Source organism: Neoarius graeffei, chromosome 15 (genome assembly GCF_027579695.1).
Source record: "Neoarius graeffei isolate fNeoGra1 chromosome 15, fNeoGra1.pri, whole genome shotgun sequence".
Classification (NCBI taxonomy): Eukaryota; Metazoa; Chordata; class Actinopteri; order Siluriformes; family Ariidae; genus Neoarius; species Neoarius graeffei.
Window position 1 is genome coordinate 73805991 of NC_083583.1, and position 18766 is coordinate 73824756.

Sequence of the window (18766 nt, forward strand, 5' to 3'; positions counted from 1 at the left end):
TTCAGTACACACAACCACAATCATGGGGAAGACTGCTGACTTGACTGTTGTCCAGAAGATGATCACTGATGCCCTCCACAAGGAGGGTAAGCCACAAAAGGTCATTGCTGAAAAGGGTGGCTGGAAAAGGTGCACAAGCAACAGGGATGGCCGCAGTCTTGAGAGGATTGTCAAGAAAAGTTGATTCAAGAACTTGGGAGAGCTTCACAAGGAGTGGACTGAGGCTGGTGTCAGTGTATCAAGACCCATCACGAACAGACATCTTCAAGAAAGGGGATACAACTTTCGCATTCCTAATATCAAGCTACTCATGAGCCAGAGACAATGTCAGAAGTGTCTTATCTGGGCTAAGGAGAGAAAGAAATGGACTGTTGCTCAGTGGTCCAAAGTCCTCTTTTCAAATGAAAGTACATTTTGCATTTAATAATGGAAATCACGGTTCTAGAGTCTGGAGGAAGAGTGGAGAGGCACAGAATCCAAGGTGTTTGAAGTCCAGTGTGAAGTTTCCACAGTCTATGATGATTTGGGGTGCCATGTCATCTGCTGGTGTTGGTCCACTGTATTTTATCAAGTCCAAAGTCAACACAGCCATCTACCAGGAGATTTTAGAGCACTTCATGCTTCCATCTGCTGACGAGCTTTTTGGAGATGCTGATTTCCTTTTCCAGCAGGACTTAGCACCTACCCACAGTGCCAAAACTACTACCAAATGGTTTGCTGACCATTACTGTGTTTGATTGGCCAGCCAACTTGCCTGACCTGAACCCCATAGAGAATCTATGGGGTATTGTCAAGAGGAAGATGAGAAACACCCGACCCAAAAATACAGACACGCTGAAGGCCACTATCAAAGCAACCTGGGCTTCAATAACACCTCAGCAGTGCCACAGACTGATCACCTCCATGCCACACCGCACTGATACAGTAATTCATGGTAAAGGAGCCCCAACCAAGTATTGAGTGTATAAATGAATATACTTTTCAGAAGTTGGACATTTCGGAACGGGGCTCGGAACGCCGCCTTCAGAGCTGGGGACGAGGTGGGCCTGAGGACAGCTAGGGCCAATCTGTCATGAGGCATCAGGGTGGCCAAGAGACAGTATTCCAGGCACATTGCTGACCATTTCAATGACAGCAGAGACACCAGGAACCTGTGGCGGGGGATTCAGACCATCACAGACTACAAGCCCTCGCCGCAGACCTGTGACAACTCCACATCTCTGCTGAATCAGTTGAATGACTTCTTCGCTCGCTTTGAGGCAGACAACAGCACCATGGCACAGAAGACCCCACCACCTCCCGGCGACCAGGTGTTGACGCTGTCCCCAGACAGCGTGAGGAGAGCTCTCAGGACAACAAATGCATGAAAAGCCCCGGGTCCTGATAACATTCCTGGTTGTGTCCTGAGAGACTGTGCCAAGGAGCTCACAGATGTCTTTACAGACATCTTCAACATCTCGTTGAGCCAGGCTGTTGTCCCCACGTGCCTCAAAACCACCACCATCATCCCGGTCCCGAAGAAGCCGTCTCCCTCCTGCTTCAATGACTACCGCCCTGTCGCAGTCACTCCCATCCTCATGAAGTGCTTCAAGCGGCTAGTCATGCAGCATATCAAGTCTGCCCTCCCCCCCACCCTGGACCCTTTCCAGTTTGCATATCAGTCCAACCGTTTGACCGATGATGCCATCTCCACTGCCCTCCACTCAGCCCTCACCCACCTGGAGACAAAAGACTCGTATGTCAGAATGCTGTTCATAGACTTTAGCTCAGCATTCAACACAATCATTCCTCAGCAGCTCATTCATAAACTGGACCAGCTGGGACTCAACACCTTCTTGTGCAACTGGCTGCTGGACTTCCTGACGGGAAGACCACAGACTGTACGGATTGGCAGCAACTCCTCCAGCACCATCACATTGAACACGGGGGCCCCCCAAGGATGTGTGCTGAGCCCCCTCCTCTTCACTCTGCTGACCCACGACTGCACACCAACATCAAACTCTAATCTCTTCATTAAGTTTGCAGATGACACGACTGTGGTGGGTCTCATCAACAATGGCGATGAGACAATCTACAGGAGTGAGGTGAGCCACTTGGACATGTGGTGCAAGGACAACAATCTCTGTCTGAATGTGGAGAAGATGAAGGAGATTGTTGTGGACTTCAGGAGAGAGCACACCCAGCATGCTCCACTATCTATCGACGGTGCTGCAGTGGAGAGGGTGAGCAGCACCAAGTTTCTGGGTGTACACATCTCTGAAGACCTGTCCTGGAGCAACAACACTGCATCACTGGCCAAAAAAGCCCAACAGCGCCTGTACTTCCTCCGCAAACTGAGGAGAGCAAGAGCCCCGGCCCCCATCATGCACTCTTTCTACAGAGGCACCATCAAGAACATCCTGACCAGCTGCATCACCGTGTGGTACGGCGCCTGCACCGTGTCCTGCGGCAAGTCTCTGCAGCGCATCGTGAGAGCAGCTGAGAGGATCATTGGTGTCGCTCTCCCTTCTCTAATGGATATTTATAACTCCCGCCTCACCCGCAAAGCCATCAGGATCGCAGGTGACCCCACCCACCCATCTCACAGCCTCTTCAGCCTGCTGCCGTCGGGGAGGAGACTGCGGAGTCTCCGGGCCAAAACCAGCAGGCTCAAGGACAGTTTCTTTCACCAGGCGGTCAGGAGGCTCAACTCCCTCCCTGTTCTGCCCCTCCTCCCCCCTCTGCCCCCTGCCACAGATTCTGCCCACACACACCCCTGCCCCCCCCTTCAGCATCTGACATGTCATCCTCACAGTCCCCCCCAAACACACGCACACACACACACACACACATACATACATACAGTACTGTACATCTCATCGTTCATTAACACACTGAACTCAGGGACCGCACATCTCACTTTACCTCGCTCATTTGCACTATTCCGCACTACCTCACCTTAACAGCTGCTAGTTTGTTTATACTGCTTATTTCATGTTTACAGGTGGCACAGTGGTGTAGTGGTTAGCGCTGTCGCCTCACAGCAAGAAGGTCCGGGTTTGAGCCCCATGGCCGGTGAGGGCCTTTCTGTATGGAGTTTGCATGTTCTCCCCGTGTCCGCGTGGGTTTCCTCCGGGTGCTCCGGTTTCCCCCACAGTCCAAAGACATGCAGGTTAGGTTAACTGGTGACTCTAAATTGAGCGTAGGTGTGAATGTGAGTGTGAATGGTTGTCTGTGTCTATGTGTCAGCCCTGTGATGACCTGGCAACTTGTCCAGGGTGTACCCCGCCTTTCACCCGTAGTCAGCTGGGATAGGCTCCAGCTTGCCTGCGACCCTGTAGAACAGGATAAAGCGGCTACAGATAATGAGATGAGAAGCACCCTGGTATAATTATCACACACACTTTAAACAGACCAAAAGTTAGAATGTAAATAATGTCAAACTAAACTGGTGGTTTTCCACATTTCATGAAAAGAGCCTTCATAACTATAGAAAGGCTCTTACTGATGCTAGATCAGCATATCTCTCAACTCTAAAAGAAGAGAACTTTAATAATCCGAGATTCTTATTGAATACAGTAGCAAAGGTAGCTAGGAACAAGACCACCACAGAAGCACAAATACCAACAGGATGTGGTAGCAATTACTTTTCCATGACAGGATTGATAGTGTTGTTTGTAGGTAGTTTCATTGTCATTCTAATGCAAAACAAGGACTGAGAATTCAGAGTATTGACTGAAAGGTCAGACAATTTGATACATAGTTATAGACCAATCAATAATGATGTATCAAATCTATAGTGTAGAGACCAGTATGACCACATCAGTAGAATCCTTTAATTCCATCTACAGTGGTGCAAGAAAGTTTGTGAACCCTTCAGAATTTTCTATATTTCTGCATAAATATGACCTAAAACATCATCAGATTTTCACACAAGTCCTAGAAGTAGATAAAGAGAACTCAGTTAAACAAATGAGACAAAAATATTATACTTGGTCATTTATTTATTGAGGAAAATGATCCAATATTGCATATCTGTGAGTGGCAAAAGTATGTGAACCTTTGCTTTCAGTATCTGGTGTGACTCCATCCATCCATTATCTGTAGCCGCTTTATCCTGTTCTACAGGGTCGCAGGCAAGCTGGAGCCTATCCCAGCTGACTATGGGCGAAAGGCGGGGTACACCCTGGACAAGTCGGCAGGTCATCACAGGGCTGACACATAGACACAGACAACCATTCACACTCACATTCACACCTACGGTCAATTTAGAGCCATCAATTAGCGTAACCTTTGGATTGTTGGGGAAACCGGAGCACCCGGAGGAAACCCATGCGAACACGAGGAGAGCATGCAAACTCCACACAGAAAGGCCCTCGACGGCTGCTGGGCTCGAACCCAGGACCTTCTTGCTGTGAGACGACAGTGCTAACCACTACACCACCGTGCCGCCCTGTGTGACCCCCCCCCCCGTGCAGCAATAACTGCAACTAAACGTTTGTGGTAACTGTTGATCAGTCCTGCACACCGGCTTGGAGGAATTTTAGCCCGTTCCTCCGTACAGAACAGCTTCAACTCTGGGATGTTGGTGGGTTTCCGCACATGAACTGCTCGCTTCAGGTCCTTCCACAACATTTCCATTGGATTAAGGTCGGGACTTTGACTTGGCCATTCCAAAACATTAACTTTATTTTTCTTTAACCATTCTTTGGTAGAACGACTTGTGTGCTTAGGGTCGTTGTCTTGCTGCATGACCCACTTTCTCTTGAGATTCAGTTCATGGACAGAAGTCCTGACATTTTCCTTTACAATTCGCTGGTATAATTCAGAATTCATTGTTCCATCAATGATAGCAAGCCATCCTGGCCCAGATGCAGCAAAACAGGCCCAAACCATGATACTACCACCACCATGTTTCACAGATGGGATAAGGTTCTTATGCTGGAATGCAGTGTTTTCCTTTCTCCAAACATAACGCTTCTCATTTAAACCAAAAAGTTCTATTTTGGTCTCATCCGTCCACAAAACATTTTTCCAATAGCTTTCTGGCTTGTCCACGTGATCTTTAGCAAACTGCAGCAATGTTCTTTTTGGAGAGCAAATATTCTTTTTGGAGAGTATAATATTTTTGTCTCATTTGTTTAACTGGGTTCTCTTTATCTACTTTTAGGACTTGTGTGAAAATCCAATGATGTTTTAGGTCATATTTATGCAGAAATATAGAAAATTCTAAAGGGTTCACAAACTTTCAAGCACCACTGTAGCTGTGGTCCTCAAAGAGCTTACAAAGTGTGTATGGGATCTCATTGTCAAAAGATATCGCTCAGGAGAGGAGTACAAAATAATTTCCAAAACATTAGATGTACCATGGAACACTGTCGTGAACTACAGTGACATTACCATGAACAGGACATCCCTCCAAAATCGATGACAGAACAAGAAGAAAACTTATCAGGGAGGCTGCCAACAGACCTGCAGTAACATTAACGAAGCTTCAGGGATATCTGACAAGCACTGCATGTGACAACAATCTCTTGTATTCTCAACATGTCTGGCCTATGGGGAAGGATCGCTAGAGAATAGCCCTTTTCCACAAAACAAACAAACACTACAAGATATGTTTGGTGCAAAAACAAGACAGCTTATCACCCAAAAACACCATAGCCAAAGTGAAACGTGGTGGTGGCAGCATCATGCAATGGGGCGGCTTCTGTTTAGCTAGAACTGGTGCCCTAGACAGTACAGAGGGAGTTAAGGATAGCTCCAAATGCCAATCTATTTTGGCAGGCCTCTGTAAGACAGCTGAAGATGAAGAAAATAAAAAGCACCTTCCAGGACTCTAATGACTCAAAGCACTAATCTGAGTCAACAACGGAATGGCTAAGAAGAAAACAATCAACATTTTGGAATGGCCCAGTCAACGGCCAGCTCCTATAAATCCTATAAAAAAGATAAATAAATAAAAACCCCTCGAATGACTTGAAGGCTGTGCACAGGAGATCCTCTCACAATTTGATAGATCTGGAGCATTTTCATGAGGAAGAATGGAATAAAATTACCAAATCAGGATGTGCTAAGTTGGTACAAAAACCTTTTTACACCCAAAATGTTTCTATTTGTTTTTCACTTGAAGGTTGTTGGTTGGGGTGGCATGGTGGTGCAGTGGTTAGCACTGTCGCCTTGCAGTAAGAAGCTTCTGGGTTTGAACCTCATCGCCAACTGGATCCTTTCTGTATGGAGTTTGCATGTTTCCTCCCACAGTCCAAAGGCATGTACTTCTCTAAATTGCCCATAAATGTGAGGTGTGAATAGATGTTTGTCTCTGTCTTAGCCCTTCCCAGGGTGGACCCTACCTCTTGCTTGAAGTCAACTGTGATTTCCTCCAGCTTCCGATGTGATCCTGACACATAAATGGTACAAATGATGGATGGGAAAAATCTGATATGCTTTATCTTGGTTTCATTTTATGTGTTACAAAAACCTTGTGCAGACTTTTTTTTTTTTTAAATATTCACTGTGTATGGATAAATAGAATCAGTGTTAGGGGGATGAGTAAAGGGATAAAAGAAGCACAGTTTAGAAAGACAAATACATACAGACACTCTAAAGGGATGAACATAGGGGCTGTAAGGAGCATGACTAGAGGGATGGATGGAGGGATGGAGAAGCAGAAATCAATTACAGTTATTCTGTGTTGACAGTGTAATTAAAGGCGGAGTGGCTTTATCTCTGATTTACGACATTGTACTGCCTGAGTGATTATCATCCTCACCACACACACACACACACACACACACACTGCAGTGATAGACCCAAAACACACAAAAGCATTTATATAACCAATACAGGACTAATACACACAATCCTACCTGAATCCTCCCTGACACACACTTTCAGATGGGATCACACACACACACACACACACACACACACACGCACACACCCCGCAGTCCGGGGAGGGGAATGGAGCAGAATCCTCTAACACACAGAATGACGCACAAAGAAGAAATGAAGTTTAACAGATGCAGTGAACTATCCAGAAGATTAGGTTTTAGGCGTCCATGCTTTTTCTAATGAAACAGTGAAAGGGGCGGGGTTACTGAGTCCAAAAAGGAAAAGAAAGAAAAAAAAAAGACACCACCCGTAAGACAGTAACTTCACTTTCTCTTCCCAGTCATTTTGTATTTGACTCCAAAGACGGTGTGGGATCACTTCTACACCAGAACAGTAGATTTAGCATCAGAATAAATCTGATTTTATTCATACACTTTATATATAAAGTAGGAGTATGAATGGGATATAACCCAATATCATGCACAGCATGAGACACGTTTTACATGACAGTGAATGAAAAATACCTGCATGTTTGTTTCAAAAACAAAACCTAAATGTGGAGAAAAATAGTCTTTCGTTTGAGGCAAATAAATAATGTATTATTTTTAAACCTAATTTCATTTTAATCACGAGGTTATTCGTCCACTTTTAAACAAATCGCAATATTTTACTTTTCTTGATGCAAAAACAGCGTTGCATAACAAATGTGCAGGACATAATAAAGAATACAGACAATTATTATTATTATTATTATTATTATTATTATTATTATTATTATTATTATTGCTTTTGTATGTAACGAGTGAGAGCAGATATAAGACAAAAGTGATGTGGAATTAGATAAAGATGGGATCATGGAGTTGTATAATGTTTTTAAATGGTATTGTGGAGTTTAATCTCAGTGCAGGGATTATCATCATCATCGTTTAAAAAAAAACAACCCTTTCTTTAGGTTTTATCTAAATACACTTGAAGAAAGATGCATGGGGCTCACTGAGCCTAGAAAAATAGACAAGCGCTTCAGATTAAGCTTTATTATAACGAATCAGGTGCAGTCCTAATAGATTACACACCCTTGTCCGAAAATACAGACCAATAGAGTAAAGGCTTGTGAAAGCAGGGAATCTTAAAGACGTTTATTAATGCATTGCTGCCGTGGTGCAACACTGCAGGCTGGACATGATGCATCACACATCCGGTTAGTTACTTACTTTACTGTTTAATACTTCATGTGCGACACTGTACAGGTTCTAAGGTCCCTAAGGTCCAACTTTGTGCCTAAATGAGGTTTAAAGGTGCACTATGGTCACTTTCCCTACAATGCATTTTGAAAGTTCTCCTTGCTGTTACCGTATGTATGTGTGGAAATTAAGAATAGTCCTATGTGATGTCTCCATTCCAGTCTCAGGGCAAACCAGTGGAGAATTTGCATTGTTTGAGCACCTCACTGAACCCTTCACACAGGGTAAAATGAGGTAAACAAACAAACAAACAAACAAACATCAGATGGACGTTTTTAAAAGAGTTATTCATCAGTGCAGTAAATATAAAGTGCACTTCTGCAGATTCAACCGGAAATTGATAAATGTGTCTGTGGACCTGATGGACATGGACACGGTGCGCAATGCAGGGGTTTGTTTCTGTGCTCAAGGTTTCCTTCCTTTAACCACATCCTACTACACCTAAAGAAAAGGGCACAGCTTTTTTTTTTTTTAAACTAACAGTAACAAAGGCACAGATGAAGTTTATGGTTTATTTGTCAAACTGTGAAAAAAGTCCAGTTTCCACTCCCCCTGTAAAAAAAAAAAAAAAAAGCGCACTGCATATGAAGGCTGATGATTTATCAAACTCGGTGCTGAAGGAAATGTATGACGAGGTGAAGGGCACCTTGCTGTGCACTGACGCAAACCCACACACTTATAGAAAGCTTTGCACACTTTGCACAAACCGAATTCACTCCTGTCCGCCCGCCCGCCCGCGTGCTGCTCCCCATCCGGCCGGCCTTTTATTATTTATTTCCTGCCCGTGTCTCCGCATTCCGCCTGCACCGGTGCGCACATGGTGAGTCGAGCGCGTGCACTGCGCGCTTCTCTTTTGTTTCTTCTTGCTCGGTGCATGCTATTATTTTCTTCGTATTTCGTATTTATTTCGTAAAAAAAAAAAACCCCTCTGTATTATAGCACTGAATGTCTAACTTTAACTTTTCACTCCAGTCAGAAATATTTAGGCTACTGTCAGGCTTTTTATCTGCACCCAAACCTGTCATATACATGTTTTTTCGTTCTGTACATATACATATTTAATTTTAGATGTAGTTATTTGAAAGAAGTTTCGCTGAATGCCTGCCAGCCAGCCGCTTTATTAATAAAGTTTGAAATGCGCGTGAGTCCGATTCCGTTTGATCTTCATTCAGTGCTGGAATTATTGTTGCGTTTTTGTTGTTGTTGTTGTTGTTGTTTTCCCCCCGCGGTGCATTAATGCCGGTGGGGGTTGAGGGGGGAGAACCCCGGATCCCCGCGCGCTCGCGCTCCTTTGCTGCCCATAAAACGCAGCGCGCGCTGAGTGACAGCGGCGCAAATGGGCCGGAAAATTAAAGCATCTTTCTCTAAGGGGTAAAAAACAACAAGGAGAGGAGCACGTGCTCAGAAAACCAGCTCAAATACTGCAGATTTCTCTCAAAACATCGGTATATATATACTGTATATATATATATATATTTTTTCTTTCCAGGGTGCAGCGCTTGATGCTTTACTGTTTTTGTATTTTATTTTTTTTTAATGTGTAATATTACGCGGATCAAACTGTACGGAAGCTCAGGAGAGATAAAAAGGAAGCCCAAAACGAAAAAAAAAAAAAGATGATTAAAGAGCCTTGTGGATTTTGCTTTTAATCGTTAAAATGCTATTTTTTCCTTCTTAAAAAAACAAACAAACAAACCTGGGCTTATTATTATTATTATTATTATTATTATTATTATTATTATTATAAGGATGTGTCGGTTAGATTATGGAATTATTGCAGTCATTATTATTATTTGGCTCTCAGGCGCGTGTGGCTCTTGTGAGCGCGCGTGCACGGAGCTTGATGTATTTCCGGCGCTTTTCCAGGAGCAGAGAGACATGCAGAGGCAGCTGCACGAGGGCGCGGTCGGAGGGGCCCCTCGGGTCCCAGGGGACGCGGTTCAGTTGCCCCCTGATGCCACCGAGCGCAAAACCTTCTGCCCTGCGGAAAAGAAATCCGGAGAAACGGATTCCAATAAAGTGTACGGGACGTTTCCGAGCGGGGCTCCTGGCCCTCATCAGGATGCCTCCGGGCCGTTTTTACCCCAAACGGATAAAGCCATGTCGCAGAATAACTGCCCCTCCTCCGCCAGACAGGGCGCAATGGTGGTTCTGGGCACAGATGGCACTGCGTCTGTTCAGCTCAGCCGGGTAAGTGGATGTCAAATTCACTTTTTGTAACTCAAAAGAGAGGCATTTATGGACAATTAAGCCCGAATTAACCTCTTGGGGATCTTGAGTGGTGGGCTAAAACATGTGGGGCGAGAACAAAGCTTGAGGGGCATTAGAGGTGGGAGAGCTACACCTGGCAGTCTGTTCTGTACTGCTGAGATCAGCATGGAAACACAAAACATGCAGTGTAGAAGGAATGCATTAACAGTGTTGAGATCAGCCTGGATGGTCAGATCTGAATACAAATAATAATTTTATTACATACAGTATAATTAAAAAAAAAAACCTCAAAGTGACATTTATCATTATACCCAAACACCTGCAGTGCTGAGGTCAGTTTCACTTCACCTGCAGTCTGTTCATCAAGAGTGAACATAAATGCTGTAATGTAGCATGAGCTCTTAACACTGTATCCTGAATTAACAGATAATTAACACAGAATTAGGAAAGTCAACCACACCTGGCAATCTGTTCTGTACTGCTGAGATCAGTGTGTGTGTGTGTGTGTGTGTGTGTGCAAGGATGCTAGATCTCAACAGCAACATGAATAATGTCAGATGTGTGTGCACAGGTAAAGAAATCCGCAGTCTCAAATTAACACACACAATGCAGAAGGGGAAAAAAAAAGTATTACAGTAGTTAATGAACACGAAGAAAAATGTGCATGTGCATAACAGGAGAGTGTAAAAATAAGAAGTTTTTATTCACAAAAAAAGGGGGGGGGAAGAGAAAGAAATCTGCTTTGTTGGGTTTTATCACCTCCAAAATCAAATCAACAAAAGTATTGTTAAAATACACCTGTCAAGTGTGATATAGTGCCGAGATCAGCATTTTTCTCAGCTTTGCGTAGAGTCTCAATCTACAGGAATATAAATAGGCCCTTTGAAATGATAACCAAGAGTCGCAAATTAACACCTACAGTGATGCATTAGCTCATTCAATAACGTATAACACTCACAGTGTTAAGACTGTCAGTTACCTGCAGTGTGTTCATCACTGCTGAGCTCAGCATGTGGGGAAGAAAAAAAAATCTCAGAGTGTTTATTCACAAAACAGGAAATCCTCTGGGGTGAAATTTAACAATTACAAATAATAACAAATGGATGGCTGTAGTGTTAAGGTCATCACACTGTTGCTGCAATCATTTCTATGTTGCTGAAGTCAGCATATGAGAGAGAGAGAGAGAGAGAGAGAGTGTTTTAATTCACACAAAGGTACTACAGTGTTGAATTAACCCCTAAAGCACTGGTTCAGAGAACGAACACTGAAAATGATGCCTGTCAGTCTGTTCTTTACTGCTGAGCTCAGCAAACGTACAGAAAAATCTCACCTTTAGTCGATGATTTGTGACTGAGGACAATACAGAATACGCACACAGGGGATTAATTCAAAAACATTCACCATGTTGAATGAACACATAGTGTTTAATTAATTTGTTCAGCATTGAATTAATGCCCACAGTGATTAATTAGCACCTGCAGTCTTAAACCGAGTCTGTTCCTCTGCATCAAACTCAAACTGGATCTCCATTTTAAAGACTTTAAACTTATCACAGTAAGTTTTTATATGATGTTATATCTTGGTATTCTATCCAAGAGAGGGAAAAAAAATCTGACAGTTTGAACCTTGTAGGGACTACACCACCCTCTCCTCTTGTCCCCCCCCCCCCCCCCCCCCCCAAGACCTGCAGCTTTCATTATTTTTATGTTTTATTTCTTTTTAAATTATTTTTAGCTAAGTGGAGCATAGCTTTAATTATCTGCATTCATAATTATGTCAATGGAAGGTCGTGGAAGGTGTGTGTGTGTGTGTGTGTAGCCTTGGGGGGATTATGATTCTTGAATATCTGGACAATATTTAGTAATGCATTTGGAAATTGTGGTTCCATAGAGGCAGTTTGTGGCAACAAATGAAACCTAGTGCTCTTAACTCTGCACTGCAGCTTTAACACTGCAGTAACATACCTCAGTACTGCAGCCTCAACACTGCACAACTGTACCAAGGTCCAAATATTTCACTACTGTACCTCAATACTGCAGGTTTAACAGAGCCGTGCTGTACCGCAGCTCAGAACTACACTACATCAGGTTTAAAACTATATAAATATGCTGCAGTTTTAATACTACACTACTGTTCTGAAGCCTTAACACTGCACTTCCTTACTGCAACTTGAATATTGCACGGCTGTACTACATTACTTTAGTGCATTCGGGTTAAAGCTGAAACACTGTACTATACAGCATGCTTAATAATGTACGACTCTTGTGTACAGCAGCCTTAACACTGCACTGCACTGCAGGCTTAACACTAAATTACAGTGCTGCAGTTTAGTGCACTGCGGTTTGGGACGGAGCCAACCATTTGTGACGGTGCTTGTGTGACACTGCAGTATAATTACTATTGTCTTTCCACAGATGAAATACACTTATGCTACACACACACACACAAAAGCAGCTCTGACTGATTACGCTGATCGAAGTGTGTGATTTGCAGTGTGTGATTTGCAGTTGTGGTAAACGAATCACCATTGAGCCAGGAAAAAATAAATCATGAAAGATGCTGCATATTGAACTGCAATTTTCACAATATACTGTATATATTGCGATAATCAGATATGATTATTTTGCACAATATGTCTATGTGTCTATTGGTACATCAAGCTGCATGATTTTCATATAGAGCTTTTCCTCCAGGATGCTATTGCTGGTTACTTTACGATCACCTTTGTGTTGTGAATGGCAAAGTTTGGCCTATTTTGTTATATGATTTATGATCAGCCTTTATTGCATATCTGCATAACAAAAATGTAGCTGTGATTTCTGCTTCTGCGAGTTCTTTTTTTCTCTTCCTACTGTGATATCTATCGTTTTCCATTTTTCTGGACTGCTGGATATGGTTCTGGCTCAAGTCTCTATTTTCAGGTGTGTTAGTGTGGTAAAATTCATCAGCTGTCTTCTCAGAATGTCAATTTGACCAAATGACGAGCTGCTAGAACAGCTTCAGTGAGCCTGCGCAAAGATTCCACTGGAACCTTCCTGGATATTTTTTTTCGTGATGGTGCTGGAAGACAGTATCTAACACTTTGGTGTTCAACTGGGTTGAGATCTGGTGACTTTGAAGGCCATGGCATATGATTTGACAGGATGATTATTTTCATCCTCAGCAAACCATTCAGCGAGTCCTCCATGCAGATAAAGGTTGAAATGAGACCTTTCCTTTTGGGCTAGAAATGTTTAATCATAGGATAAAGGCGATCAGTCATGTTGTGTTCAGACCAAAAACAGAGTGTCAAAGCAACTGGACATCGTTCATTTTCTATGTGAGTCAGCACCCTTCAGTTGCGAGCAGTGGTATGAGCATTGGTGGCATACCTTGGGCAGTGGGGCATCAGAATAAAGTTGAAGTCCAGGCAACTTTTATGATAATGAGCTATGACATGGGGCGGCACAGTGGTGTAGTGGTTAGCGCTGTTGCCTCACAGCAAGAAGGTCCGGGTTCGAGCCCCGTGGCCAGCGAGGGCCTTTCTGTGCGGAGTTTGCATGTTCTCCCCGTGTCCGCGTGGGTTTCCTCCGGGTGCTCCGGTTTCCCCCACAGTCCAAAGACATGCAGGTTAGGTTAACTGGTGACTCTAAATTGACCGTAGGTGTGAATGTGAGTGTGAATGGTTGTCTGTGTCTATGTGTCAGCCCTGTGATGACCTGGCGACTTGTCCAGGGTGTACCCCGCCTTTCGCCCGTAGTCAGCTGGGATAGGCTCCAGCTTGCCTGCGACCCTGTAGAACAGGATAAAGCGGCTAGAGATAATGAGGATGAGATGAGATGAGCTATGACATGGTTTGGCAGCAACCAATCGTAATTTAGAAATCCTACACTCTAAAGAATACTAGAGAACACAGCTGTGCAAATTTTGGTTCTGTTCAAACTGTTCCCAAGTACAATGCAGGATAAATTAATAATTGCAGTGGTGCATTTCCCCTACACACAAAGTAATGTTAATTAAAGACCAAGGCTAGTAAATGTGTCATTTAACCTGCATGTTGAAATTTGACTTAGCATGTAGCATCAGTACAAAAGTCCCACCACACAAATAGCTTTAATTAGTTTGTTGTTAGTCCTCTAAGTGAACAAATGGACCCAAACTAGGCCAGCAACACAGCATAGCAGATGCACTGGACTCCTTCGCTCTAGGGGTCAGGCATTCAGACCTTTACCATTCTCTTGGTGTATGTCACGTGTGCACTTCCCCACTTATTGAGAATACAGTGAAGGATTACTTGTATCACTTAAAGTGCCATTCCACCATTGGATGTATTCTTTGGCATAAAATACAATATATTTTATGACAACATGACTAGACAGAGAAATCTTTTAGCTTCCAAATGATATATCAAACGTAATTTTTTGACAACGACAAGTATATTAATTTTGCGACCAAAGTCACCTACCCTTTTAATTTCCGCGCGGTAGTGAAACGTGATGTCATCGGCAGGTTCCCCTTCTTGTGTACCATGTCACGTGTGACGTGGCACAGATTATCAGCAATGGCGGATAGAACGCGATTTCCACTTGTCGATCGCTGTGCCGATATTCACCATCGACCGTCTCCTTTGGGCATCACTTGCTATTTTCCTTCGCTTCTTTTCCGAAGCTGACAATCGCGTTCTATCCGCCATTGCTGATAATCTGTGCCACGTCACACGTGACATGGTACACAAGAAGGGTAACCTGCCGATGACATCATGTTTCACTACCGCGCGGAAATTAAAAGGGTAGGTGACTTTGGTCGTAAAATTAATATACTTGTCGTTGTCAAAAAATTATGTTTGATATATCATTTTGAAGCTAAAAGATTTCTCTGTCTAGTCATGTTGTCATAAAATATATTGTATTTTATGCCAAAAAAATACATCCAATGGTGGAATGGCACTTTAATTTTTCCTCTTGCCATCTTGATCTAAAATTAAGGTCAATGGGACCTGTGCAAATCAGCTTTTTAATTTTACTTATCAATTGCCCTTAAGTTGAGACAAATATACCTTCTAGGCTCCAGTCAGGTCTCCGTGTTCCTCTCAATGTCCTTCTAGGCTTTCATAAGGGTCATAGGTCTCTGCCCTTTTAACTTTCCTAGGATGCAAACCCTCATATGTTGTAAGCCGCATCTTTATTACCACCTTGGATCTTGGCACTTAACCAGAATCTTGCTGGGACAATGATGGCAACAGTAATAACATATTGTGACCAGATTGAAACTCTCTCACTGAATGATTATCATTCCAGGTCTTTTCTGAGCCTCCAGAAGGTTGAGATTTGCTTTTCCCTCAATACCATTCCTGTCAGTCTCTTGATGCTTGCAGACTGTGATGCCGTCTCCATTACAGATTGCATGTAATCAGTGTGAATAGCACTGACCTTTCAGTGAAAGTGGAATCTCCTTTTTAATTTCCTGTGGAATTTTTCCACATTTTACAGCAGTTTTTCAGACCTGAGCTTGGACAGACACTCAGTCTCAATATAACTGAACATTTATTGGATCTAATGTGTTAGACAGCGCTCTCCACCATCATTCATTCATTCATTCATTCATTCATTTGTAGCGACTGCTTTAGCCTTGTTGGGGTCATGATGGTTCCAGAGCTTATCCCAGGAACGCTGGTCATGAGGTGGGATTACACCATGCACATAATCCACATCCTGGAGTGTTTTTGAAGACAGTGGGAAACCATAGAGACACAAGGAGGACATGCCAAACTCTGCATAGTGACTGTGTAGAGTTCTGTCTGTGAAGGCCATAGTGCATGATCTGCAGCATCTTCATAAACCCATTTAGGAACACTACGTGCTGTTGTGGGCACTGCCATTCTGGAGAAGACCGCTCCAATTAAGATAGAAATGTTTCACCATCAACAATGATAGTGATTTATTATTATTATTATTATTATTATTATTATTATTATTATTATTATAATGTTCTCTTCTCTGTACAGGAGGAGCAAGATGATGATGATGAAGAAGGTGATGAGAATAAAGCGAGAGGAAACTGGTCCAATAAGCTGGATTTTATTCTCTCTATGGTTGGTTATGCTGTGGGTTTGGGAAACGTGTGGAGGTTTCCGTATCTTGCCTTTCAAAATGGAGGAGGTGAGAGAAACAAGTGTGACACTGCAAAAAAAAAAGAACAGATTAATCAACTATAGATAAAATATTTAGCATTAATATTTCCATAACACATTATTGCTTAAAGTTAGATTTCTGTGCAGAAACCTAAACAACTCCACACACACCAATCAGCCATAACATTGTGACCACTGACAGGTGAAGTGAATAACACTGATTATCTTATTACAGTGATATATTAGGCAGCAAGAGAACAGTCAGTTCTTGAAGTTGATGTGTTGGAAGCAGGAAAAATGGGCGAGTGTAAGGATCCGAGTGACTTTGACAAATTGTGATGGCTAGCTGACTGGGTCTGAGCATCTCCAAAATGGAACTTGTTGTGGGGTGTTCCTGGTATGCAGTGGTTAGTACCGAACAAAAGTGGTCCAAGGAAGGACAACCGGTGAACTGGCGACAGCGTCATGGGTGTCGAAGGCTCATTGATTCGCATGGGGCACGAAGGCTAGCCCATATGGTCCAATACTAAAAAGTTAATGCTGACACCTTTCTGTTTTAACCAGCATTAACTTTTCCAGCAGTTCGTGCTACAGTAGCTCTTCTATGGGATTGGACCATATGGGCGAGCCTTCGTGCCCCATGCGAATCAATGAGCCTTTGACACCCACGATGCTGTCGCCGGTTCACCGGTTGTCCTTCCTTGGACCGCTTTTGGTAGGTATGAACCACTGCATATACTGATTTACACAGTGTGTAAGTCCAACTTGGTTTAAAGTGTAAAAAACATATAATACTGGACTAGTGCTGGGGGTTTTATTATGTATAAAGGTGTGTGCTTTTGCTGTAGTTGAATCACCATTGGCATACTTTACTAGGTTAATAGTCAGAAGTCTTTGAGGTCTGATGAAGTTTCCTTTTCTTAATAGCTTGTACATGTTAGTATGTAAACATTTACTTTCCACTTTTACCTCGATAACACATAGTACTTATTGTGTGTGTGTGTGTGTGTGTATGTGTGTTCCATTTGCAGGTGCATTTTTGATCCCGTACCTGATCATGCTGAGTCTTGCTGGAATTCCCATCTTCCTTCTGGAAGTTTCTTTGGGCCAATTTGCCAGTCAAGGACCCGTTTCAGTATGGAAGGCCATTCCAGCTTTACAAGGTAAACTTACACAATTACATTTACACACACTACAATCATAATTATCTTTACATCACTAAAAAGTGTACGTTCACCCCAGCTCTGAGCCTAAATCCACCCACTGCAACATTTTATAGAATGCTAAAAAGTGGGCAAGAGTGGGGAGGGTGGGACACGGATGTGTGAGGTAGGAGTTGCTCAATGAGTCTCAATCAACATATTTTTGAAAATAAGAGCTGTTTCACAGACTCCCTCTTGAAGGCGTGGCTGGGGTGGTGGGACCCGCCCACCTCTGATTAGACGTTAATATCTGATGACCATTCTTTTTTCTTTTTTTTTTAAATTAAAAAATTAATCTTCATTGGCCTTGCAAGGCTCAGGATGATTTTAACCAGTAGACAAAATTCTGAGCCATTTTCAACCTTACAGCTCGTTTAAGTTTGCAGTACGTCTTTAAACTTTACACATTCAATTATTCATTCACATTTACACATTTAAACCTTACACCCACACTTTAATTTTCATTTTTAAACTTTACTTTTTAAATATTATATTTAAACATTGTCTTTAATTTTTGCACCTACAGTTTCTTTTATCTTTCTTCAGATTCTTTCATCAAGCTAGTAGAATGTGTTTTCTACTGAATCAAATCTGAATCTCTCTTTTTTTAATTCACAGTGGGTATCAGACATCATCAATAAACATAAAAACATACAGCACTTCTATACAATACAGTGTATAACCAAATATGAAAATACACACTTTATACCTTTACATTCACATGTATAATTGTAACGTGCACTTGTCTTTATGTTAAACAGTTAGTCGATTTAACTTTACATATGCATTTACCTTTTACATCGTTTTATATAACAATAAGACACCACCATCATAATATATATCATAACAGTATATCATCACAAAGAGGATCTTGTTGCTAATATAAATAATATGCAGTGATTTCATGTTTCAGTCAGTTGTTGTGTTTGCCTGTCGGTCAGTAATGTACTGTATCTCATCTCGTTTATTTATTTTAGGTTGCGGGATTGCCATGTTGATTATATCAGTCTTGATAGCCATATACTATAATATAATAATGTGCTGGACTCTGTACTACCTGTTCGCTTCGTTCACTTCGTTGAAGGGCTTATTGCCATGGTCTTACTGTACAAACGAATGGAACACAGCTGAGTGCAAAGACAAAGGCATGCTGCAGCTAGGTAAGGATCATCAGTCTATCTATCTATCTA

The 18766-nt window shown here is 42.5% G+C and overlaps 1 protein-coding gene across 1 annotated transcript in view; it reads left to right on the forward strand.

Moving 5' to 3' along the window:
* The first annotated feature begins 9803 nt into the window (after nt 1-9803).
* The window catches only part of slc6a5 (solute carrier family 6 member 5), a 49128-nt gene continuing 40165 nt past the window's right edge, over nt 9804-18766 (forward strand). Inside the window, exons 1-4 of the mRNA XM_060940704.1 lie at nt 9804-10244; nt 16249-16402; nt 17406-17537; nt 18554-18736. Coding sequence (XP_060796687.1) covers nt 9804-10244; nt 16249-16402; nt 17406-17537; nt 18554-18736 — 910 coding nt within the window. The remainder of the gene's footprint in view (nt 10245-16248; nt 16403-17405; nt 17538-18553; nt 18737-18766) is intronic.